This window comes from Lepidochelys kempii, chromosome 2 (genome assembly GCF_965140265.1).
Source record: "Lepidochelys kempii isolate rLepKem1 chromosome 2, rLepKem1.hap2, whole genome shotgun sequence".
NCBI lineage: Eukaryota > Metazoa > Chordata > Testudines > Cheloniidae > Lepidochelys > Lepidochelys kempii.
Window position 1 is genome coordinate 97,664,135 of NC_133257.1, and position 25,442 is coordinate 97,689,576.

A 25,442-nucleotide genomic window follows, 5' to 3' on the forward strand; every position below is an offset into this window, starting at 1 on the left:
ACAAGCTTAAAAACTGAAGACTGTGGAGGTGGCTACTCTATTCCATTATCCTACGACCTCAGCAATTCACCAGGTTTCCTTTCTTGCCAACAAAGCTTTGTTACCAGCACCAACAACCAAACTCATCTTAGGAAAGAACCTCTTTGTACTCTCCTAGTATTCAAAGACAAAACAAGACTACTTTTTAAAATCAGTAAAAACATTAACAATATTCAGTTCATTACTAACTTTGTTTCCCCCTCACCTTTTCTACAGGGAGAAGCGTTTGCAACAGTCGCATGCTGAAAAGTGAAATGCTAATAAATGCCATTCTGTGGTGCACTAACATCAGCTCAGGCTGCTCTGAGCTGATGTTACTTTTGTGGTAAGATATGGTTTCTCCAAGTGAACCCAGGACCATAAGCAGCTTATCTTTCTGCAAGAGAAAACAAAAGATACAATATAAATTCCTATCAACAAAAAGCATCATCACCAATCATTCTCTCTTATTGCAGGACCTTTACAAGAACAAAAGTGAAATATTTATATAAGGAGTACAACTAAGCAAAGTGTCAACATTCTACTATTATTCTTTTCCAGAAATATAACACAAGTTGAACTGTATTTTAGCATTTACACAGAAATGGGCTGAAAAGTTCTAGAACATTTAGAGATTCTGAACACCAGTTTCGGGATTTGGAGTTTTGGGGTTTTTTTTTATTTTTTAAGAAAAGAATCTAATTAGTATTTCCCCCATCTTGTTTTAATCTTCTATCACTCTGTAATATTTGTATAAATACATTTTAAAGTCTGTTTCAATACTAGAAACATTGGGATCTAATTTAAACCTGTGAATATCTACTTTATCCTAGTAAGTAAAAAAGAGAGTCTTGAGAACATCAAAACTTTCTGTTATGTCTACTGGCCCTAACAGGAAACAATAAGAGATTTCAGGAACTGCTTAGAAGTCTAGCGCAGAAAATGAATGGATACAATCACTGGTGAATGGAGATCAGATGAGATCAGCTCTTTGGATGTTGAGAGAGCGAGGAATGGATTGAATTGTGAACCATTAGTAAAGCTTGGTTTGCTAGAATCTGGAAAGTAGGAACGATATCTGATACCTAGCTATATAACTCATTTTATTCTTCACTACTCACAGTGCTGGATTAAGAAGGTGGTGGTTATTGTAAACATGAAAGCTGCTGATCAATTCTGAAAATTAGTAAATTAGTGCTAAGCAATTAACAAATACTGTATAAATCTGAGTCAATATGCCCAAAGTGCAAGGAAATGTGTAGGAAACAAGTAATTGAACCGAACAATAATTCTTCTAAAGTAAACACTGTCCACAGTTATTAGATAGCCAGATGAAAAGGATTCCTACTCATCTGAAAAAATACAGAAAATTTATTTCTCCTCGGCTCACTAATACAGTAGCTTGACTTCCTGGTTTAGGAACATGAGAAGAGTATATTAACTCAGTGGTAGAATCAAGCTTTATTACTCCTAAAAAACAGTTGCATCCCTGCTAGTGATACAAATAGTTGAGCCTGTGACCATTCATAGTATCAGGCCCCCTATTTCCCAATCAATTAGATTTACATTACTGACTTGGAAGAGGAAAACAGCACACTAATTAAATCCACATCACAAAAAATTGGGAAGCATTCCAAACAGCAATGAGAACAGAAATACAAAAAAAAAAAAAAAAAAAAAGACAGAACAGAAACATGGGTAGAGGACAAAAGTAGGCACTGAAGCATCTCCTCCTAGTTCTTGACGGGATTACCAAAGTCAATTTTCTCCTCTAGAGAATCTGAAATAAGAAAAAAATAGGATCCCTTTTCGCAGGGCTGTCAAGCTGTGACCAGAACAAGGAAAATACAGAAGACCAAGTGCCCATGAAACTTTTAAGCATTTCTGGTTCATAATTTTTTTCCCCAGGTCAGTTAGGCAGTGACTTTGGAGGGTTGTTGCCTTCGTCTGCACATGAGAGAGTGGGTCACTTACCAGGACTGTCTGTGTATATCTCATTTAATCATTTCCCCGCCATTGCAAGGCCTCTAGCACTGGTGCATGTTAATCCCTCCTATTCTCTCCCTGTGGGTCTCATTTACTTCAGTCTCATTTCTGCTTTTGGGTTTAATGCGCAGGTGCTGGATAGTGCTGGCAGCCTGTGACATACAGGAAGTCAAACTAAATGATCTAGTGGTCCCTTCTGGCCTTAAGCTTTTATGACTTCAATATTTCTAGTAGAGGAGGAGTATACATATCAAAGTTTAAAATAAGAGGAACATGCCAGCAATATCAACTTTTTGTAATTATTGGACTGTTTAAATGTTTGAAAAAGGGGAGTTCAGTAGAATTGGCTATCCTCCAGTACAGAAAATGCCTGATGTCTACAGCAAAGGCAAACTGTTAAATACCATTGACCAAAGTCTAAAGATAAGAAACTTTCCAGACTCACCAACTCTAACCCAAAGAGGCTGTTGTCCTCCCAAACATCTTCAGATACTGCATCACCAATAAGAAGCACATCTTCAGCAAGTAATTCAAGAATGTGCATTGTCACTCTACTATTGCCTATGAATGCAAATGTGAAAGATGTTACAGCAGTTCAATTGTAAACAGTGTATAAATGATTTAATGTTAGTAGAACAGCCACTTTTCAGCCAGGGAATACTTTAACTCTGAACATCTGTAAAATTAATTTTCTTGTGCATTCATGCTACTTAGTTAGCATCAATTGTCACCACTGCAACATCCAGCAATAGCTTTGAATCACGTCTACTTTTTCTTTGTTTTCTGGAAAGAACATTTTGACAGTTAATGCACTAGAGAGCTCACTATTCACCAAAAGTACTAGGCACCCCCCCCACACACAGTTCAGATCTTGACACGGTTTCATTCTTTGTACTACAGACAGCTCTTCATATGCTAGTTGATGACACTGACTACTTAAAGCCAGCCACTCACATTTCTTGTGAGGAAAAAGTCACATTCCACCCTGGATTCTTTAACTACCCTGAATTCACAAGGGTCAGCTTATTGAAATGATAAATTCCTTCTTCTAGTTACAGCAACACCATTTCTAGTGTATTATTGTGCCTACTGTTAGCATTTTTATAAGCCCAGTGAAGACACAGACGTTGCATTGCTAACCTTGGGTGAACTCCTAAATGACAACTAGGGAATAGTTCCTTAGAGAAGACACTCCTGGAAAAAAAGGCTAATGTATATTTACCATGGACAGGAATTTTGCCAAATAAATTCAGTTGGCTATATGAGGATGTTTACGTATAAAGTTGTGTAGTATTGCAGACACATTTTACCACCGCTGTGGATATGATGTTATTTGATTGATCTTTCTAGTTCAGGGATAAATCTGCCTGAAACATCCCACCTGAATAGGCAGGAGAGAAAGTTATCTCCCCATTTTTGGTGGTTTTGTTTTCAACATAGGATGCATGTTTCCACACTAGCCTATGTACTAAGATAGCAGCTCCCTACTTTTTGTCAAAGGCTGGTAGATGGATAATCCTGCTATGCCCTTTCCTGGCATCCCAAGCTAGTCACAGACTTATTTTTTTTGGTCCATTTTCTTTCTCCTGTTCTTTTTCAATCTGGGATCTTTTGCCTTGTCATTCCCACCCCCTACTCCTTTTTTCTACTTCTTTTTTACTCTTTCATTTTGTAAGTTCCTTTTCTTGGTCCCCATTAACCAGAAGGTTACATTCTGCTTAATGTGGATTGCCTATTGGTGACTCTGAGGTAGGGCTTCATGGTACTCTTACAGTTGAGGATCTGGGAGCAAAGAAATGTGGAATAGCAAGCCTGCAGATGTGCTGTACATGAGAGTTGCCGCTAAGCCATTAGTGGCCACAAAAGGAGCAGAGATGGAAGGCTGGCAGCTTCCAAAGTGACAGCTGCTGCTTTATCTGTTGCATATTTATTGGGAGTGGACTCAACATCATGCAGTTTTCTCAACAAGACAAGTTAGGCCCTGCCTCCTAGCATGGGCAAAACTTTAGTAGGGCTAAGTTAGGTTTGGCATTCTCAATGCTTAAGGTCTTCTTGCAATTGACTCACTGGGTACACTTTCTTCCCTATGCTTCCACTCCTTTGTGACATATTTGTTCGTACTTTTGAGGTTCACACACTAAATTTTAAAAAAGTTTCCCATTTATAGCTCAGGAGGGTCACTGTAGTGTTCCTGATCTTAGTTATGGTTTCAAACATGTTAATTTAGTAGTGAAATGCTACATTTCCATAGTAAGCCCGCACCCGCCCACCCTGAGGGTGGGTACTTGATCTGGAGTCTAGATGAGTATGAATTCTGATCAAGAAATAGTCAGTTTACACTATCCAGGTAAGACTGAAGTGAGAGTGAGGGAAAGGGAAAGAGAAAGAGAAAGTTTTTAAGGATCAGCAAAAGCAACAATTTCACTACCTAGTGAAGGCAACATCTCCATTGTCAAGGTAGAATGAAGTCTCAAGGTTCAGCGGAACCTCATGAATACAGATAACAGCAACAGCAGCCAGAGCATTTTCTAAATAGAGACTGCACCCACCTCTCACAGATAAAGACTTAGCTAACGTAATCCACACTTTTGTGACTTCCAAGCTAGACAATTTCAATGCACTCTACCTGGAGAGGACTATGCAGGCCACATGCACGCTACAGCTAATTCAACATATCGTGGTCCTCTTGCTAAACAAAGCAGAACGGTGAGAGTATCACACCAATACTCCACATTAGCATCCAGTCCAACACCAAATAAAGGACCAGGACCTTAAAATGTAATGCCACCAGTGGAAAAGAGCCAAGCTTTCTTAATAGCAACTCTTTCTCCACTTTCCTCACAGTTTCAGCAGCACCTTCAATCAAGGTGGAAGCTCCCACTGATAGCCCTAAGTGTGAAACTTTCAAGAACTGGTACAGAGTAGAGGACCTTTGCTGTGTGATATCACTGATGGCAATCATATCAACAGAACTTCTTCAGACAGGACTTTCTCAAATAAAGTAGCATAAGGACCCCATAATGTTTCTAAAGGAAGGCCAAAGAGATTAACACCCCTCCCCCAAAGAGACTTAAAATAGGGATAAGAGCTTGGTCTAAGTTTGGATATATGCATGTGACTCCTTAATACTAGTGATTGATGCATTAGAAATGCATCTATGCTAGCCCCTGAATATTAGGAGAAGGTCCTAAACAGAGCTAAATTAGTTATTTAAAATAAACTGATCAAGATTGGGCTACATACTGTGACTACCTTTTTAAAAAGGACGGGACAGCTGAAAAATGAGTCCAGAAATATGTACAGTCAGTTGTGGAACTTTGAATTTTTACTTTGAATTTTTATAAATCAAAATTATAATAATGTTATATATGTATTTATAACTTTAACTTTTATCTTAGTGAATTTTCCAATCTGGAACTATTTATATTTTACATATTTAAAATAAAAATATCTCCTACTCACTGTTAAAAGCAAAATGAACCTTTCATTGAGGGTACATCTACACTTCAGTTTAAAGTTGTACAAGTGACAAATGACTGATAATGAATCTAATAATATGTAAATACCTTAAATGTTTTAATACTTATTTTGCGTTAAACATAAAATGCAAAGGATAGTAACTTAGGGTATTGTCTATGCTACAAGCTGAGGGTGAGATTTGCAGCTCCCGAAGACATACTCACACTAGCTCTAATCAAGCATTGCCATCAGAAATCAGAAATGCTAGGTAAATACTCTATCTTCCCACAGTCGTGCCGCTGCGGCTACATTCTAGTTTAAGTGCACCAGGTCAATTAAAGCTACCTTGAGTATGTCTCCTCAAGCTGAGACTCACACTCAAGCTAAAAGTGTAGACATACTCTGAATGACTATTCTTTGCCTTTTAAAGAGCAAAATAAAGTTTTATAGCATTTAAGATGTTTACATAGTATTAGATTTATTATCAGTCATTTATTACATTTAAACTGACTATACATTTGGAAGTTGTTAAAAGTCTGAAATTAATGCAGACAAGCATTTCCTCAACCTTTCAAGAATCGATTGTGTGATGAGACCTTGTGTGATGAGAGTTTTAAATTAAGCAAGGAAAACTAAGTGGTAACCCTAACTCGTTCGCTTAAGGAGTCACAAATACAGGTTGATTTCTTTAGGCTTTCAAATTACTGCACATTTCCATGTTCAGTTAGTTGAAGTCCTTTTACAGACCTCTTCGCTGTGAATCAACTGCTGTTAGAAGGCACATAAGACTTCGCTACTAAAGGGCAAGGGGAAATTTGGTAAATTAATGTATGCAGAAATAACTGCAATCATCAATGTGACTTCCACAAAAAATTAAGAAAAGTTTAGAAGCAAAGTATGATGCACCTAATTTCCCTTCCGTGTAAAACGGGGTTTAGAATATCAATATGTACATTGCTGTAATACTGGTAAAGGAAAATGAAGTAGTTGTGCTACCAGAGTCTGGAAATCTGTCACTATTTGCAAATAGAAAATGTACAGCTGAGTATGACTGAGGAACAGCATAGCAAAGTTAGCGTACCAGCCTTTTCTCTTGGATTTTAGACAAAACTGACCACCATTCTCAAAAACTACAGCCATAAGTGGGACTGCCGGAGCTGGGACCCCTCTGGCTGGCACGCAGGGGGTTAATGGTTCAGGTCAGTTAATGATAAGCCTAATGCTTACCAGTTAACCTTTTACATCCCTACTTCCTATGAGATACTAGTGTCCACTTGGTAAACTACCGACCATTAGTCCAAAAGAGTTCAATACAGTGAACAAGAGCTTCCCACATCCCCACACCACAATGTAGTTCAAAACGGTATTCAAATAAAAAAGTTGATCACCTGCCAACTCCTCAAACCAAGAGAGCTCCAAATAGGTTAATAAATAATGCAATTAATGAACTGCATGATTCTATAAACATGCTTCAAAACAAAGGCCAAGTAGTTGCTCCACTGATCCATAAGAATGCTGTGTGGCTGTTAAAATCATTGGTTCAGGGAGGTCTAAAATTGATACTTGCATCTAGACAGTTAAATACTGGATTATATATTCAGTAAATTAGAAACCATAAAAAAAGATCAATTTAAGAACTTTGTTATTGATTTAAAACATATTCCAAAAAAAAACATAAAAAGCCACTTAAATATTTTCACACAAATAGTATAAAGTGAAGTATCAAGACAGTATAAAGTGATACATTAATAAGTCTGAATAAAAATCTTTACAAGTCAAATAATCTTTACACTATCCAAGGCAGGCCAAAATATACTACAGTGTAATATTTGGATGAGATAACTTTTCACATTTGGTCTTACTTTATTCCCTACTAATTTAACCAGTTTAGAAAAATAAAGAGCGTATAAATATCATCTAAGATTAACAGTACCACTAACTGTGCCAACAATTATGTTCCAAGGCACATTCAGACACTGTTGCTAAACTAGCAATCCAGAGGGGTAGAGAGTTGTGAAGGGGAGAACGGGGGAAAATAAGGGTTGTCCCCAGATCATGGGGTTTCACACCTCCTGAGACGGGCTGAAAATATAGTAGGTTGTTTTCTACTTATGTCCCATTACCACCCTACGGGAGGCAGAGGGAGATATAACTAACCCACTTACACTGACAAAGCCATGTAAAGAATTTAAACTCTAGGTTGGGTGGTAAGGAGAAATTACATCACCCCTAGGTGAGGGGAACAGGGAGAAACCACATCACCCCAGATCTAGACACATAGGGTACATCTATACTGGCATACAAGACCTGTGGCTGGCACAGGAGGCTAAAAATTGCTGGCTAGACATTTGGGTTCAGGCTGGAGCCTGGTCTCTGGAACCCTCCCCCATTGCATTGCTGCGTAGATGTAGGCTTATGCATCATCCAAAGGAACTAAAATCTTCCCCCAACTTCCAAAGCATAGCTGTTTTGTAGGATGAAGAGAAGACTGTACTGTGAATCTGGGGCTTTGCAGTGGCAGACTCAACTGAAAGGCAATATGCAAAAACCACAAATTAGCTTGAAATGTATCTGTTCTCTATAAATTAAATGGCCTTATATGTCTCACTATATAATCATAATCCATTCTGGCATTAAAGTCTATCAGTGAAACCCTGGGCTGTTTGAACTCAAGGGGAATTTTGCCATTGCCTTCAATGGTGCCAGGATTTAACACTATAAATCTATGAAAATGCAAAATTTAGAATAGATAAACTGCCCATTAAAATACTTTTCCTGATAAAGTTATCTGGATATTCCATTTACCAAAACAAAACCTATAACAACAGATGTCAAAAGTGACTTGGATTTTTCAGCTGGCTAACTAATATAACTGACAGGTTATGTAGATTTCTTACAGGAAAGGCATCCTCGTTCCTTTCTGCAACTCATCTGATCACCACTTTCTTTTAGTAAAGTCATTAATGAAATGCAAGAAGAAATCTGTGGATTCCATCATTCCATTTCCTCCTTTTTGCAGAAGCAAGAAAAATCTGCTTTCCTGGCAATAAACAGGACCCAAGAATAAGTACTCAAAGTCAGTACTGAGAAAGTAAAAGTAAAATATACAAATACTGAAATTCCAATTTGTGACAGGAAGATAAAGCACGAGTCACACACGATTTATTCGTTCTCTCTCATCATACAAGTCCTCAGTTAATAAATGTATATGGAAGTTTACAGAGAAAAAATTACAGATTAGTCAAAACACAAACACAAGATGAAATACTTTTGAACTTATTTTAATGTGGCACAATAGGTAGATTTTATTTCTAAAGTCCTTCTGAAATATTAATGTTTAGCAAATGGACACTAAGGCTCTATGTCCACCAAAAAAGAAAAGGACTGAACAATATAGAAAAAATCTAAAGGTTTCTGCCACACATGAATATTTTCTCACATGGACAAGGCCAAGAAATATTCCGAGTAGACCAGGGCTGCATGACAGGAAGCTACAGAGCTAGCCCCAGAGACGACGTACCTGCTCTGGGTTAGAAAGAGATCTTTTCCTTCATAGTGATTATACAGAAATAAGTTTTGATTAAAATGAATTTTTATTTTAAAAATGTGAATTGCATAAGCTTATGGAGGGCAACTATAGAGACACCTGTAAAGAATACAGTACAGAGAAAAAAGAGAGCTGCATGTTCATGCTGGTGACAGAAAGAAACCACGTTTAGTTAAGAGAGGGTTTCTTTCCTGCTTGTCAGTCTACACACCCCTGTACCACTTTACTTTGTCTCAGCCAAACTCACTATTTTCTCTTCCCTTTGAATCACACTACATTCCTCGTCTCCTTCCCCTGTGCACTCAATTTCTTCCCACTGTCTTTTTCTAGGGCAAAACAGAGCCAGAGATCTATTAGCCAATCCAACTTCACAGAGCCTGACCAAATATCCCACAACAAAACAACTTCAATAATGTGGTTAATGTGCTTAAGAATGGCTGCTTTTTTTAAAAAAAAAAAAAATCTTTACAAAGCACCCATTTTGAAAATATTATGGGATTCTCCTACTGGGATGGGATACAAAATGAGGGAAAATAAGGATTCCTGCACACAAAAAAACCATCGAATATCCATTCACCTGTTCTTAGAAGAGGTACAGCATATTCCAGGGTGGACACACAGAACTGAGGAAGGCTGAGCTGTTGGAACTGTAACTCTAAAGTATCCTCACTTTCCAGGTCTGGCAGGTCAATGTGCCCTACATCCAGCGGTGACTGCAGATATATTCTGGAGTTTGCACTAGCTTGTGTACTGCTTCCACTACAAAGCAAATACAATATAGTAATTAAACACTGTCAAACAACATAAACTTAATTAACCATACAAAAAAAAAGACCTGAAGAGGTAAAAAAGGATTGTACCCTTTTTTTCATTTCTTTATGATTTATAAAGGCAGACTAGCTTTTTCTCCCATAAACAAACAAACAAAAAAAAAAAAGGATGCGGGACATTTTTTTTCCTTAGAAATTTACAGTATGTTAAGTCTGATGTTGCCTGTTTTAGTAGAGATCTTCAAAGATGGACCTAGAAATGTGGATCGGGAATGAATGGAGCGTTGAATCTTTGACAAAAAAGAGTTTTTCCTTCCGTGTATTAGATGGTTGTGCTAAAACTAAGAGCAGGTCTACACTACGGGGTTAAGTCGACCTAAGTTACGCAACGCCAGCTATGTGAATAATGTAGCTGGAGTCGACATACGTTAGGTCAACTTATTGCGGTGTCTACACCGTGGTGGGTCGACGGGAGAAACTCTCCCGTCGACTTACCTTGTGCTTCTCATTCCTGTGGAGTACCGGAGTCGACGGGAAAGCGATCAGTGGTCAATTTAGCAGGTCTTAACTACACCCGCTAAATCAACCCCCAGTGGATCGATCACCGCAGCACTGATCCACAGTAAGCGGAGACAAGCCCTAAGTAAGAACAAAACAACCCACAGTGGAGTGGTCTGAATTAAAGTCTCATTTCAATAAATCAGGTTTCACTTGCTTGGTATCAGCAATGTCATTTCCCTGCTACCTCTCTGGCTGCCCATAGAATCTTCCAGGAAAGAACAGTCCCTAGAAGACCTGATTTTCTAATGTGAAAAACAAGCTGAACATAAAATCCTTTACAGGCCTTGTTTATACATCAAAGTGGATAAACAGTGCCTTATTCTCCCACCCCCTTCAAAGACATCTTCAATACAATCAAGCATATGCATCAACAGTACATTTTGATTTTTATCTCTTTCCAGCTACCTTTAAAGGCTCCTAGATTCGCCAGATGTGTTGAACTGAAGATAGCTCAAAGACATAAGGTTTTTCTTATAATTGTTTTCATCTCTACAAGTCATTATTTTGACTAAATATTTCTAAGGATTTATAAAGCAATTCAAGATACAATAACTTTATTCATTTTCCCTTATGAAGAATTTGAAGGAAGTGATCTCTAGTATGGTTACATTATGTTATATTGTCTTTATATGGATTCCTCTTTCCAATGCACTTTGAAAGGATAGCAGCATATTCCTATAGATTCTTTGAACTTAAGAGTTGAAGGAGAATAAAAGGACGATACAGCAATGGAAACAAAAATACAGATGAATCAACAATGGATGGTTCTGATTGTCATACATGTGCTTATAAGATGAGGACGAGACGACGCATCAAATCATTAGAAGTATTAAGAAAAGGATAGGTTTCCAGACAGAAGTTAAAACACAGACGATAGCAAAGTTCCAGAGATTTTAGACAAGAAGAGAAAGTGTGATATTTAGAAACAGAAATAGAAAAATAAATCAGATTATGAAAATTTGAACAAGAGTTGGTGGCTAGAAAGGATTCTTGTTTAATAGTATTAGACATAAGGATTGGAATTTTGAAGCAACACTTTTTCCTCTTTCCTAATTATTTTCTCTCTGTTGTTTAATTCATCTCATTCTCTCGTTGAGCTTCAAGTTTTCCACCATATTGCTGCCGAGTTAAATTGTGGCTTTGCCACAAGCCTCATGCAAGAAGCAGTGAGTAGTTACACGGAACAGACACAGTCCAAGTTCTTGGCTCCCTTTTGTTCCCTGAGCATGGCATAGGTTACTTTCACTGCAGCATGAGCAGATGCATGAGGAACAGAACCAAAGCTCCATGAATTCCCCACCCATATGCATAGGATGGGCAGCAGTAGGCTGCTCCCAGACCTGTGCTGCTTCCTGTCATATGGACAGCCAGATCAGGAGACTAAGGGAGCACTGGCATGCAGACAGCGTTAAACAGATCACAATATGGTACTTCATTAAGTTATCATTTGTTCTCTATATGTCCTCTCTCTCTCACCTGCTAAAAGTTCAAGTCATCCTATGTTGATTTCCTAGCCAATGAGATAGCCACCCCTGCCATTTATCAGATGAGTTGATCTTTGCTAAGTCTTTCCCATGTTAGATTATAAAACACTTCAGGGCAGAGGGAAAGGTCTTCGCCTATGTGCTGTAAAGCACAGGGTTCATTTATCATGCTATATACCTGCTTAATAAAAACTCAATGTACTAGATCCAATAACTTTTTTACATAGTAATAATAGCTCTCAAGACCTTTAAAATTAATCATCTGAGCTACCATATCTATAATGTGAGAACACTTAATAGTTAGTAGAGCTAACCAATATACAATAAAGACTCAAAAAGGTATCACCATTGACTAAATAAGAATTCAGTCTTTTTAAATCCTCAACTAATGACCTAATAAAGGACAAAGATTCTTAGAGTGATTACAAATCTTGTGCCAAGAGGAGTACCACATATACACACTAACCTCTACATTTTAAGAGTGTCCAGTAAATCAGTCATAAGATTTGAATTATGTGGCTAAATCATGTACAACTGAAATGTTATGTGGTCAAGCTTGTATGCCAAAAATCCTTAGAAACTTTTTATGTAAGTGTGTATAGTTACATCAGATTAAATTACACTCATTCTAAATTTTTTCTGTTACTAACTGTTGAAGGGAAACAAAAAATCCCGATCTCAATACTTGTCAAATAAATAGGAGAAGAAGTGGTTTTCAAAACTCACTGTAAACCAAGTCTACACACACTGAATTGCTGATTTCTTATCTTTAGCAATTTGAGAGTGTCAGATATTTGTAGTTCATCTCTAAAATACCAGACAGTTCTCTCTCTTTAGGAGCAGAATGAGAGAGATCAAAAGGATATTAGAAATTGTGAATATCATTTAAAATTTAAGTTTCGTTATTTTAAAGACTTTTTCCAATTAGCATCCTAATTTCAACAATTAGACTTACAGAAGAACCTCAGAGTTATGAACACCAGAGTTACAAACTGACCGGTCAACCACACACCTCATTTGGAACTGGAAATATGCAATCAGGCAGTAGCAGAGACCAAAAAAAGCAAATACAGTACCGTACTGTGTTAAACATAAACTACTAAAAAATAAAGGGAAAGCAGCATTTTTCTTCTGCACAGTAATATTTCAAAGCTGTATTAAGTCTATGCTCAATTGTAAACTTTTGAAAGAACAAAGTTTTGTTCAGAGTCAGAACATTTCAGAGTTACAAACAACCTCCATTTCTGAGGTGTTCATAACTCTGAGGTTCTACTGCACATGTTTTCCCACAAGCTGGCTAGGAGCAAAATAGGTAATTCTGGTAATAGGCAACAGGCTTAACTTAGCCTCCCACTTTGTTCACCTGGAAGACGCTGCATCCCAGTCTTGGCCATCACCTCTGGGACGCTGACCTGTACGTCCAATCACAGATGGTCGAGGGCTACTACTTCCAGGTGATGGATTCTGGGAATGATAAGGTCCTCTTGCTTCTTGGCCATAAGACATAGAAGAATTCTGAGAAGCTGTACCTTATACAACAAAAGCAGAAAAATAAATTTACCACGCACCTCTCTGTCCTACAAACCGCTCGGTGAAGCACGAAAAGTCCACGCTGGTTAACAAATGGCAAAAAAACCTAACACTATTCATTAAAGTAGAGTAAGAAAAATAATGAGGAAAGTACAGGATGTTGGCACAATCTACTTTAGTCCGTATGAATCTCAAAGTTGAGAGGTTCATTTCAGACTAACATTGGGGGAAAAAAACAATTTAAACATAATTCTTGGGTCTGTAAAATTCAACTAGAAATCTCACATGAACATTTTGTGTTGTATTTTGGTACTTCTGCTTCAAGTTCTAGAAGTGCAGAGCCCAGTAAAGATTTTTTTAAAAAGTTATCTAAGCCTCAAAGAAGTTTGGGGTCAGCTTTTGGTCAAAGATGTGGGTGCTCTTACTCAAAAAGTAAGTGCTCCATTCATCATACAAAAAAATGTCTGAATCTTGCTAGAAGCGCAAAATTCAGTTCAGTCTTAACTATAGAATCACAAGCAGTGTTTCTGTAACAACATGCTTGCAATGTTTTATGAAAAGCTCTAACATCAAAGCAGGCAGAGAAAAAAGATGAAATTTGGCTGAATAATAGGCCATGGAAGGAGAGGGTGTCCTTCAGTCTTTAGTGAAAGTCAGTCATGATTTTGCTGGGTCATGAGGCTTTGCTTCTAGATCCAGAAGTCCCAGGTTCAAATGCTGCTGTTGATGTTTTAATTTAATTGAGGTCTCCTCTCCATTTGAGGCCTGTACAGTTGGACTCACAGTAACTAATGCACCTAGTTTTACAGGTGGAGGAGCATAAGAAAAAATTCCAATTAATATTTTTACAATCCTAAAACATTTATAAAATAGTTTTTATTTAACACATGTAGCATGCACAGCCTACATGTGAGAGAAGAGATTCATCATCACTTTTGAGCAAGGCAGCAACCCAAACTCACATTGCTACAGGATGGAATTTTCAAACATGACAAATTATCATCTTTAGAAAATCCATTCCACAGTCACACACAACATTTATTTATACACACCTTGGTCAGTGGAGAAAAAGCCTGGATCTCTGTGAAAATTAAGCCTATTTCTTAAGAAGATACATAACTGTTGCAGGCATGACACAGCCTGCAAGGCTAAGCGGTGTTTTCCAGATTTTCCAAAAGCCAGCTTTAGTAGAGACAGAAGGCTCTAAAAACACAAGGATTAACAGAAATTTGTAAACAAAAATAAAATAACTTCTGAACCAGTGTAAGCAAAACCATACCGAAAGGACAGTTAAAAGTTCTTTGTTCATTGAAGGCAACATTATTAGTCCGAGAAGAAGTGTGTACTTCATACTATTTTCAAATGAGTCTCTGTCGCCAGCCTAGAAACAACTTTTATGGGAGATACTTGCCATTCACCTTAGCCAGAAGAATGTGGAGAAAAAACCCAATTCATAGTATGCATAGATTAGATGTTGTGAACATCTAAGCAGGTGACTATAACAAAATTAAAAATGCAGGTTTCCTCTCTTAAGTGCGCCATGTAGTAAATTCCATTTTCTCCTTCCACTTAGCCAAACATTCATTTAATTAGTGTCTATCTAAACACAGAAGCATCGGCTCCAGATGGATTATCAGGAAAATTTATTTGAGCTCCTGCTTTACATGGCTCGCTTTGTAACCCAATGGAAAGTTTTAGGTGATGGTAGTTCTAACCTGAACAATCTTTGGTCTTTGAAGGAAAATCTCAGCAGGGAAATCTTGCATAATAACATCCTGTAGAAGCTCACACGTACTCCAAATTAAACTGTGGTTATTACTTCTCAAAGAGCTAAAAATTGAGTTGAAATTAGTTAAATATCAGAAATACTAGAACGGTGGAAGTCATTAGAGATAGACTTTTCCTTATAAAGCTATCAGTGCAATTGAAAGCATTTTCCAAGTAAAGGTTCCTGGTTGTGTTATTTTTGTAGACAAACAAGAGCAATGTTACACCCAAACTCAATTCCATTTGCGATCAAACCAATTTTCAACCTATATTTCTCAAGGAGAAGCTATTTCCTTAATCCCTTCAGAATTTTAAATTGAGATAAGAAAATCAGAAGTTCCCTGTGAAATTAGTCGTTCCCTATGGTAAACAACAAATTGACTAATGTCATAAGTAACAAAATTCTACCATTACCACTACCCAAATTAGCAACATTGAGAATTTCAGTCAGACGTAAGAATTTACATAAAGGAAGCCAATTTAGAACAAATGGCATTTACTCTAGCTTTACTGTTTTCCATTAAAAAAAATTTCTTTTCTCCACCAACTTCCCTTTCTCAAGTCCTTCTCCTTTGCTTTTTCAATTTTCTTTCATTCCACCCTCTCTTCCCTACTGTGCCTCTTCTTTCATTACAAATAGTTTTTAAATACCTAAGCCAAAGTAGTAACCTTGTCCTGTTTTGTGAACCAGAAATCTGTCAAACTGTCACATTTAAAGGAAAAAATAAAACATTAAATATATTTTCCAGATTTTGGAATTTATCAAACAGGAAAAGTAGACAAATCTGTTTCTTCTGCAAACAGTGACACGTCAGTTGGAGATGGAACAGGTCTGTTAAGTAATCTAGTCCATCTTCCTCCATTATTCTCTGTACTAGACATATACTATCTGCTGTTTTGCCTATTCTGAAGTGATTCAAGCAACAGAAGTTTTTACCACAACACTTTAAAGGCTTTTATAGTCTAAAATTCCACCATCAGAAAATCATCTAGTTTTCAACAAGGGAGTAACATCAACGTTTAAAGCCTTTCACACCAGGAAGGAGGAGCATTTGGCTCAAGGGACTGGAATTGAGACATACTAGCTACAGCTGACTGGGTTCATATCTGAGTTACCAATAATGATTTGGTGACCCATACAAAGTAAGCTCATGATCTTATTCTAGTGAGTACCAACGAATTGTCCACATCCCAAAACCCACCAAATTGGCATTGTTGGCTGACTCAGCAATTTATGCTAAAGGTAAAGGTTCAGGACAAAGTTCAGACACTATAGTGGGTACCGTGTACTATGACTGCTATCAGCCTTCAGAATAGCTTTTATAATCACTCAGTTCATTTAAAAAATATTCACAACAGGAGCAGTTAGTGCTGAAAAGTGAAGTTTGAGTGGTTGCAATCCAATGAAGTAAAAAATATTACTATAAAATCTCCATTACTTTACCTTTCATTTGATGAAAGAACATGTCTATCCGTTGTGGTCAGTGTTAACCAAGGAAATGTGGAAAACTTCAAACACTTCACTGCCTGATTTACTGTTAAAAAGCATATTCAAAAATGTTAGTGTATTTCTTTAGAAGAGTCAACATGTGTACAGTGAGAAACAGAATTTTTAATTATAAAACCTGATTGAACTAAATCTATTTGAAGAGCTGCCAATGAGAGTTTTCAGTAGAGTAATCAGAGAATGAACAAGTTGCAGTCACTCATTGATATTACATAAAGAGATTCAGTAAGGAGTAGCAATATTTCCCCTACCTCACATGCATCAACCTGTAATCTTATCTTGTTCTTCTGCAAAAACATATACTTTCCCAAACTTGAACATAAAAGAATTATATTTCCAATTTCTACACTTAATAATAATTTGTGTAATTTCTAAACTTATTTGTTTTTCTTATTTGTGACAATATCTTGTTTAAATTAACCTTTTAATTAAAAATGGCATTTAAGTAATTTTGTATTCCTAATGATGGCTAATATGCTGCTGAAAAGTGAATTGGTGAAAGAAGTATGGTAATGCCAATGTCAACTTGTAAAACCTAGTTTTCATCTTGTGACACTACTGACAGAACAATTAAAAGAACATTACACATTATGGATTGCTTTTCAGCAGGTTGGTCTGATTAACTGGATATAGAGCAGTGGTGGGCAACCTGACGTCCATCAGGGTAATCTGATTGCGGGCCACGAGACATTTTGCTGACATTGACTGTCCGCAGGCACGGCCCCCTGCAGGCCTCAGTGTCCGCAGTTTGCCCCCCCCTCCCCCCCATCAGCGCCTTCCCCTCCCTCCTGCCTGCCGAGATCAGCTGTTTCACAGCATTGAGGAGGCTCTGGGGGCAGGAGCAAGGAAGCAGCACCCGGGGCCCCTCCCTCGCCCAGCACCTCCTGTCCACTGCATTCAGCTGTTTCATGGTGTTGAAGAGGCTGGGGGGGGGGAGAAGGGGAAGGTGGAGCGAGAACGTGGCGCCCAGCTCCCCTCCCTCACTCGCAGAGCTTCCTCAACGCTGCGAAACAGCAGATTGCGGTGAGCAGGAAGCACTGGGGCAGGGAGTGGGGAGGAGTGAGGACCCAGTGCGCAGCCTCTCCACTCCCTCCTCCAGTGTTCCTTTGCCTCCTGCCCACCACGATCAGCTGTTTCGAGGCCAGCAGGAGGCTCTGGGAGGGGGAAGGGCAAGGACATGGCTCACTGGGGGAGGGGGCAGAATGGGGTGGGAAGAGGTGGGGCAGGAAGAGTCATGGTGGGGTGGGGACTTGGTGAAAGGGGTGGAGTGGAAGGCAGGGCCTGGGGCTGTGCCAGGGGTCCAGCAAGTCCAGGCCAGCACCTGTGTCTCCTTGACTTAACTTCACGGTGACTACCTGGTGTGGAAATTTTTAATCAAACGTTTTCTTACACCATCTAACAATGGAAGGCAAGTGCAAATGGAAAACAAAATACACAGATGAAAATCGAGGCTTCCAACAGGAGTGGGAGAATAAGTACTTCACCAGATTTGCCAACCGATCACAGATTGTAAGGTTAGCCTCCTATTATGTGGCCTGGCACATAGCCTGTGCAAAAAAGCCTGACTCTGAAGGTGAGTTTATAAAAACTTGCCTCACTGATGTGATTTCAATCCTGTCACCAGAGAACAGGAATCTACAGAAGAAAATTTCTGGCCTGCAGTTTTCACGCCACACAATAAAATGCAGAATCTCCAACCTGAACAGTGACATCGAATCGCAACTTAACTTGCAACTTCAGCAGTGTGAGTATTTGAGCATCCCTTTGGATGAGTCATGTGATGTACTCGATAAACCTCAATTAACGGTATGTATCCGGACTATGTCTGACAACTGTGTTGTAAGTGAAGAACTCCTAGCTATCGTGCCACTAAAGGACAGAACTCATGGATGAGATCTAAAGGAGGCATTGATGTTAGTTGCGAAACACCACTTTCCTGTACAGAAGCTCACTGCCATTGCAACAGATGGGGCTCTGTCCATGTGGGGATCTGTGATATGAATTAGTGGGGCTTTGTAAGTCTGATGAGAGCTTTCCCGAATTTTGGACATTTCACTGTATTAGTCATCGGGAGCAACTGGCAACTACAAATCTCCAATTTGATCACATCATGAAACATATCTTGCACATTGTGAATTTCATTCAATTCAAATGCACTCAATCACAGACAATTTCAAAATCTAATCCAATATCTGGATGAAGACAACTTCCCTGCCGATTTGCCATTTCACTGCGCAGTTCAATGGCTATTGAGAGGTAAAGTTATTTCCTATTTTTTCGAGCTCCTAGAACCAGTAAAATTGTTTATGAAGGAGAAGCAAAGAATACACCCTGAGCTTACAGATCCTGGATGGGTTCTAGACTTCGCATTTCTTGCAGACATGCTGCTGCATTTGGATAAACTAAACGTGGACTTACAAGGAAAATTCCAGTTACTGTCTGATCTAAGCGTATTTGCGTTCATGAACAAACTGCAGTTGTTTCACAGACAAATGCTTGAGAGATAGCGGACACAATTTCCCTCAGTGTCACAACTTCAAGCCAGATCAAAAGAAGATGCTGCAGAACCCCTAAAATGGAGCACAACTAGATACGCGAGCATGATTAAAGACATTAAGGACAGTTTTGAGGAAAAAGACCTCAAATCAGATTTCTGATTGACCCTTTTAGTGCTGAAGCTGATTGTCTGAAGGCCCCTTTAGTCACTGATAAAGCAACATCCCAGATGGAAATAATAGAACTTTTGGAAGATGACAGATTGAAATCTGTTCAGAAGACAGAGGGGACCCTTACTTTCTGGAAATCTGTACCAAAGGATAAATACTGCAACATCAGAGGTGCAGCCCTAAAATTAATTTTGATGTTTGCCTCAGCCTATCTTTGTGAGTCTGTTTTCTTGATGCTCAAACATGTGAAATCCAAGCACCGATCCGTTCTGACAGACAGCCACTTAAGAGAACTGCTGCATTTGAGCACAACTGAACACAAACTTCAAAGGAAGTGCTGAAAGCAAAGACTGCCAGAAGTCCCACTAAGTAAAAGGTTAAGACAAGTTGTTGTTATTGTCATTAACTATACATCAAATGATATAATGATTATGTGTGCACGCACACACACACACACATATAAATACATGTATTTACATATGTAAATCATTACATAATACTGTGGCTCTTTGGCAATGTACCTGGGTAAATTCTGGCACCTTCTCAAGCTCAGGTTGGCCACCCCGCATTAAAAGATACCAACTAGTGAACAAATCTGGACTGGACAGAACAACAGGATGGTCGAAGTCTGGGGGAAGCTAATTTTCTCCAATTACCCCACAGGCGGTGTTATAAATACAAAGGGAAGGGTAACCACCTTTAAATCCCTCCTGGCCAGAGTCAAAACCCTTTCACCTGTAAAGGGTTAAGAAGCTAAGGTAACTTTGCTGGCATCTGACCAAAGTGACCAATGAGGAGACAAGATACTTTCAAAGCTTGCGGGGCGAGGGGGGGGGCAGCTCTGGTCCTAGGGTCACTGGCAATGGGGTCTCAGGGCCCCATTTCCTTAAAGAGGTAACAGACAGAGCCCATGGACAGGAAATATGCTAAGGAAGCCAAGGGAATAGACATTTCTGAAGCCTGCTCAGATCACAGGAAACTTAAGAGTATACATGTCCAGCATATGAGGTCCAAGTAAGGTGATTGTCCAGGCAGGGGAAGTTTGATCAGGGACGTGTGTGACAGAGGTACTTCTGCTATGTTTCTTACAGTTATCTCAGTGATACTAGATAAATAAAAAAGCATTAGTGCTGTTTACTATTTAGATAAAGGATAACATTTTCAAAAGTATGTAGGTCCCATTCTCAAAAAAGACTTAGGCGTATAAGAGTCTAAATTTCATTGCAAGTTAATGGTATTTAGGCTAATTCCCTAAGTCACTTTTGCCACTGGAATTTAGGTCCTTTAAATTTTAAAATATTAAAAAATTAAAAATGTTCTAAAATGTCTACTTTTAATTGTTACTCCACAAGAATGACTAGATGAAAACTAGATTTATCATTTCTACCAGTGGAGTTTCTATGGGGCCCATATTCACGAAATGGCAGCAGGAAGCAGAAGGCACAACAATGCCAGTTGTAATTAAAAAGATATTGGAAATTATATTTTCCACAGAATCCTCTATTGAATATATGTGTATGACAGAATTATTTCAATTGCATACCAACTGATCTTTTGGGAGGGATTTCCATCTGTTGCAAATTACTTCTGCCTTGGTGAAAATATCCAGTGACTATTTCTTCTTGGGGTAAAACTAAAACAAAACAAAACAAGGCAGTAAACAAAAAAGCACATTTTCATTGTATATAAATATTGTATTTTTCTGTATTCTGTGGTTGAATTGTTTTCTACTTTATCCCTAAATTAGAAATCTTATGGAGTTAAATGGAGTTATTTATTTCAGATATTACACTTTGCCCGAGTCCTCTCTCGAGTTGTAATTTTACAATCACATTCTCCAATTTGTAAGATGTTTCTCTGTTTCCTTCTTGTGTCCTAGGCAAACAGGGAAACTGACTATACACAAAGTGCTGCCAAATGAACAAAGTAAACAAACTGAAAGACAGAGAAAATGTTTTCCTCTAATCTGAAGTACTAATTTTGTAACAATAGTCGGTAAAGTTTCCAAAGAGAATGATAGTTTAGAGGTACACAGTCAACCTTAAAGTAAGTAGCAGGTCAGTTCAGCAGTTTATTGGGCTTTTTAAAATATATAAACATATGAAATACACACATACACACCCACAATTATTTTAATATCCCTTTGGAACATCAATAGCAATATGGATTCCCAAAAGTAAGCTTCAGGAAACCAAGTTAGGAATCTCATTTGGTCTAACCACATCCACGCTGTTAGCTTGATTTTTAATGTTTCCCTACAATTAAAAAAGGCTAACTATTTATCGAAGGGGCAATTGTGGCTTCTGATTTAAAGAACTGAGTAAAACTAGCACATGCTTATCACATATAATTTACACTGGAATCAGAAGTTACCGTCACATAGTAGCATTGTGATATTTAGGGTAGGCATATGAGAGGGGCTGTAGCTTAGTAGCTGGGGGGGAGAGGGGGGGAAATCACCACATTTCATACACAGTGGGAATCAAAATTGGAGAAGTAAAAATCTGCCTGAACTGTCAAAAGAGAACCAATAAAGCTAGTTAGGTTCTTTAACAAGAGTTAATGGCCTAATCTTGATTCCTCACAGAGGCCCAGTAAACAAATTATGCACAGAGAAATTCTGCAAGAGTCGGAAAGGCCGCAAGAGCCAAAAAAAGAGCTGTTCCGCTCTCATACTCTGCAGCCTCAAAGCTAGAATAGCTGCTGATACTACCATACTCCTTTACCCACACACAAGGGGGTTAGGCCAGTGGAGCAACATAAATGATACATCATCACCCTTGCCCAAAAACACCATGAGCACTAGATAAGGAGCCCCACGAAACAAAACTCTGTAGTGCCTTCTCCCAAAGACACTTGTGTTCAGAAATGTAAAGAGAAAATGAACAAGGTGTGAACTGGAATATTCTTTTTAAAAAACCAAGCAAGTAAACTTCAAAAATATAAATTACCTGGTTTGTCGTCTGACGGTAAGGGCTGACCTTGATAAGACACTGCTGGATAATTGGCAGGAATTTCTGAAGGAAGTAGGAAGAGCCCATCTAGGATCCCATCAATTACAGTCTGCAGATTTGGATCCATATTATGACGAAGTTGAGAAAAGAATTCCACTGCACCAATCCCAACCAATTGCTGGACAGCAGACGGATGCTAGATCAGAAAGAGGATAATCAGACTTGCTGGCAATTTCTTTAAGTTTCTGTACTACATCAGAAAGACATAGCTATCGAACTTAAATTCAGCTTTTTGTTATCTTACAGAAAATTTAAGTTTTTCAACTCAATATCAAATGTTTTCCCACACTGTTGTATGGTGATTAGCGCAGGGAACTGGGAGTCAGGATCCTGTTCCACACCCAACTCTGCAAAGGACTAGCTGCGATACTTGGGGCAAACCATTAACTTCTTTACATGCATCCAAATTAGGCAAATATCCCCTATTTTTCAGCAATAATGCTGCTCTGCAGGTGTTACCAGTGCTGGAAACTTTACCATAAATGGAGTAAAGGCATTTTAACCACTGTATTCTCTAACCCTGTTCTAAGCAAATCCCTGTTCTCCATTTTTCTGATTATTTCAGTATATGTGGCAAAAGTTGAGACTGGTCACTGCACTGGGAATCAAGTGACCAGAGTTATTTTTCCATCTCTCCCACTGACCTGCCATGTCATCTTGCACATGTTATTTCACCTCCATGTCTGTTTCATTATCTATGCAATGGTTTTAGTGATATTTATCCTCATTTGTAAATTAATCTAAGTTAGTTGCAAAACACTCTAAAAAAAAAAAAGAGCACGGTGTACTGTGTGTGTGAGTAAATTCCATTTATGTCTAATATTGTAAATGCATACTGTTTAAGAACAAGATTTCATACCTTTACCAAGTTGTTCACCAAATTTAGTATCTCCTCTTTCATTGGAACTATAGGAAAATTGAACCATTCCAGCAAATGGAGAAAAAGCAACTTTTCTTGGACTAGATCAGCATATGAAATCAAATTATGATCTAATTTACACAATATATTCTTGAGAGCTCGTTCTCTTATCTCTGCAAGTTGATGACCTGTGCAAAAAAAGACGACGACGGCAAAGGAGTGCTAAAGAATTAAAAAGTGGTTCAGAAACATATCTACAATACCACCCCAATTCTTCGTTTTATTTGGTGTCTCAGCAGGGACATCCAAGATTTAGGAAAGCTTGTGCTGCTGCTTGTCACAGGGACAAATGGTACTTCATTCTCCATGCCTGAGTCAATGGAGCATCTTCTAAAGTTCTAAATTCACTTTTAAATAAAAAGGCTGTATTAATACAGCAGTATCTGCTTTGGTTCTACTGTGTTCAGACAAAAAGGACTTTGGGTACATTCTTTGTAAATACACAGCACTGCCCGTGCCCCCAGCTTGTCTGTGCAGACACCTGCGCGCGTAGCTACACGCGTGGACATGGCCCGTGTGCGCGAGTGTCCGCGTGCGCACCCCCCCCCGTCAGACACACCGCCCGGCGCGGGCCGTGGCAGCGGGACCCGCTCAGCCCCCCCACACCCACGGCCGTTCCCAGCCCCAGCCCGGGCAGGGGCGGCCCGAGCAGAGCGGAGCGGAGCAGAGCAGGGGACGCGGGGCAGCTACCGAGTTTCCGGATGAGCGGGGCCAGCTCCATCCCCGCGGCGCCGCTCTGCCCGCCCGGAATCCAACCGCCGCGTCCGGCGGCGAATCCGCTCCGCCTTGAGCAGGAGGGAGCAAGCGGAGAGAGACCGTTGCTGGGGGGGGGGTCAACAAACCGCAAGGCATCCTGGGAGGTGTAGTTCTTCCACCACTCTTCCTGGGCGGCCTGCAATTCCCAGGATACCGCGCGCCCGGAACGTGGGCTCGCCGTCGCCCGATCCCGTGAGTTCGGTCCCCCTGGTGGGAGAGGAGGGGGCAGCAGGAGGCGCGGAGCGAGTCCCTCGGGAAGAGCTCCGAGCTGGGGCTGAGCGAGGACGAGGCGGGCTACCAAAGGGCCCCGAGCCTGCCGGGGAGCCTCACGTGGTGCCCAGCCCCGTTGGGGCTCCTCGGGGTCGCTGGGCCTCGTGGAGCTCGCTTTGGGACATGAAGTTCCCCCACGCGACTGAAGGGACCCAGCCCATCCGCCTGGCCCCGAGCCAAAGCTGTGTCATTTCTCCCGCTGCAGACCGGCCACGGAGGGGTTGCTGCCCATAGCTGTGCCAGCGTGCAGTGGAGTGAAATTAACTAAAGCATAGATTTCAGCCTTACTCTTTCAGTAACTCCCCAATGTCTGTGCTGTAGGGCGAAACTATTCTGCTTTGATCTCCTTGCCTTAAGCAAAAATGAATAGGACACTTTGTCCCCTTCACCCTGAGGTCAGTTTAAAAATCATGAGACTCAAACAATGAATTGTGGGTTCTTTCTGTTTGCTCTCTGGTATTGGAGCACTTAGGGATTTATGTTTTCAGTCTTTTTTCTCACAGACATAAGGCTAGAAACATTGTTTCTTTTTATGATAAAAGCTAAGATTCCCAGACAATAACATGATTTCAGCAGCAGGGGCTTTAAGGAAACCAAACATCATCAGGCACCAAGGCTGGCATCAAGAATTACCAAGCTGTAGAGAAGGAGTTGTGACAGTTAAGCTGAGAAGAGGCATGATTCCTTTATTTTTAACTGCTACATATAACATGATAATGCTTGTAAAAACACCTTTTACTTAAATGATGGAGATTTCACTGGATATATGATTGTCCATAAACTGGTTATCGAGATCATGAGGATGAGTAGAGAGAAAAGAGAGCAAAGTGGAGGAGGATGATAATAAATGTTTCTTTCGGAATCACATTTAGCATCCCCATAGCACTACTTTATATATTTTTGACAGAAAGCAAATAAAATGATCCCTTCTGATATTTTTCTCTCATACAGTATATCTGCTAAAATAATATGCTACTAGAAAACCATGCAGGGATTAGAATAATTTCTTCTAGATTACCTAAAGACATGTTGTGATGGTTTGGATCACAGAAACCCCCTGGGAGCTGCCACCTGATGTGCCAAGACTACTTCTGCCCCTGCTTTCCTGCCTTGGCAGCTTAGAACTCCAGCACCCTGCCTGGTTTGAGCCAGACCCTCTAGCCTGCTGCAAACCCAGACCCAGGTCTG

At 39.5% G+C, this 25,442-nt stretch overlaps 1 protein-coding gene across 11 annotated transcripts in view; it reads right to left on the reverse strand.

Annotated features, from left to right (window-relative positions):
• RTTN (rotatin) overlaps positions 1–24,095 on the reverse strand; it is a 145,381-nt gene extending 121,286 nt beyond the window's left edge. For 7 of the 11 annotated variants that reach the window (XR_012157271.1, XM_073331724.1, XM_073331721.1 and 4 more), the window contains exons 1-11: positions 23,919–24,039; positions 23,169–23,356; positions 22,247–22,445; positions 20,839–20,928; positions 16,567–16,657; positions 15,071–15,185; positions 14,408–14,558; positions 13,189–13,354; positions 9,588–9,769; positions 2,450–2,565; positions 245–415 (exon numbers count right to left, since the gene is read on the reverse strand). Coding sequence is in view for 10 of the 11 variants with exons in the window: in XM_073331724.1 (XP_073187825.1) it covers positions 245–415; positions 2,450–2,565; positions 9,588–9,769; positions 13,189–13,354; positions 14,408–14,558; positions 15,071–15,185; positions 16,567–16,657; positions 20,839–20,928; positions 22,247–22,445; positions 23,169–23,356; positions 23,919–23,949 (1,500 nt within the window). In the remaining variant the exon portion in view is untranslated. Of the gene's footprint in view, positions 1–244; positions 416–2,449; positions 2,566–8,360; positions 8,501–9,587; positions 9,770–13,188; positions 13,355–14,407; positions 14,559–15,070; positions 15,186–16,566; positions 16,658–20,838; positions 20,929–22,246; positions 22,446–23,168; positions 23,357–23,918 lie in introns of those variants that run through there. The other 4 variants (XM_073331720.1, XM_073331723.1, XM_073331722.1 and 1 more) reach the window with 4 other exon arrangements.
• Positions 24,096–25,442: the final 1,347 nt, after the last annotated feature.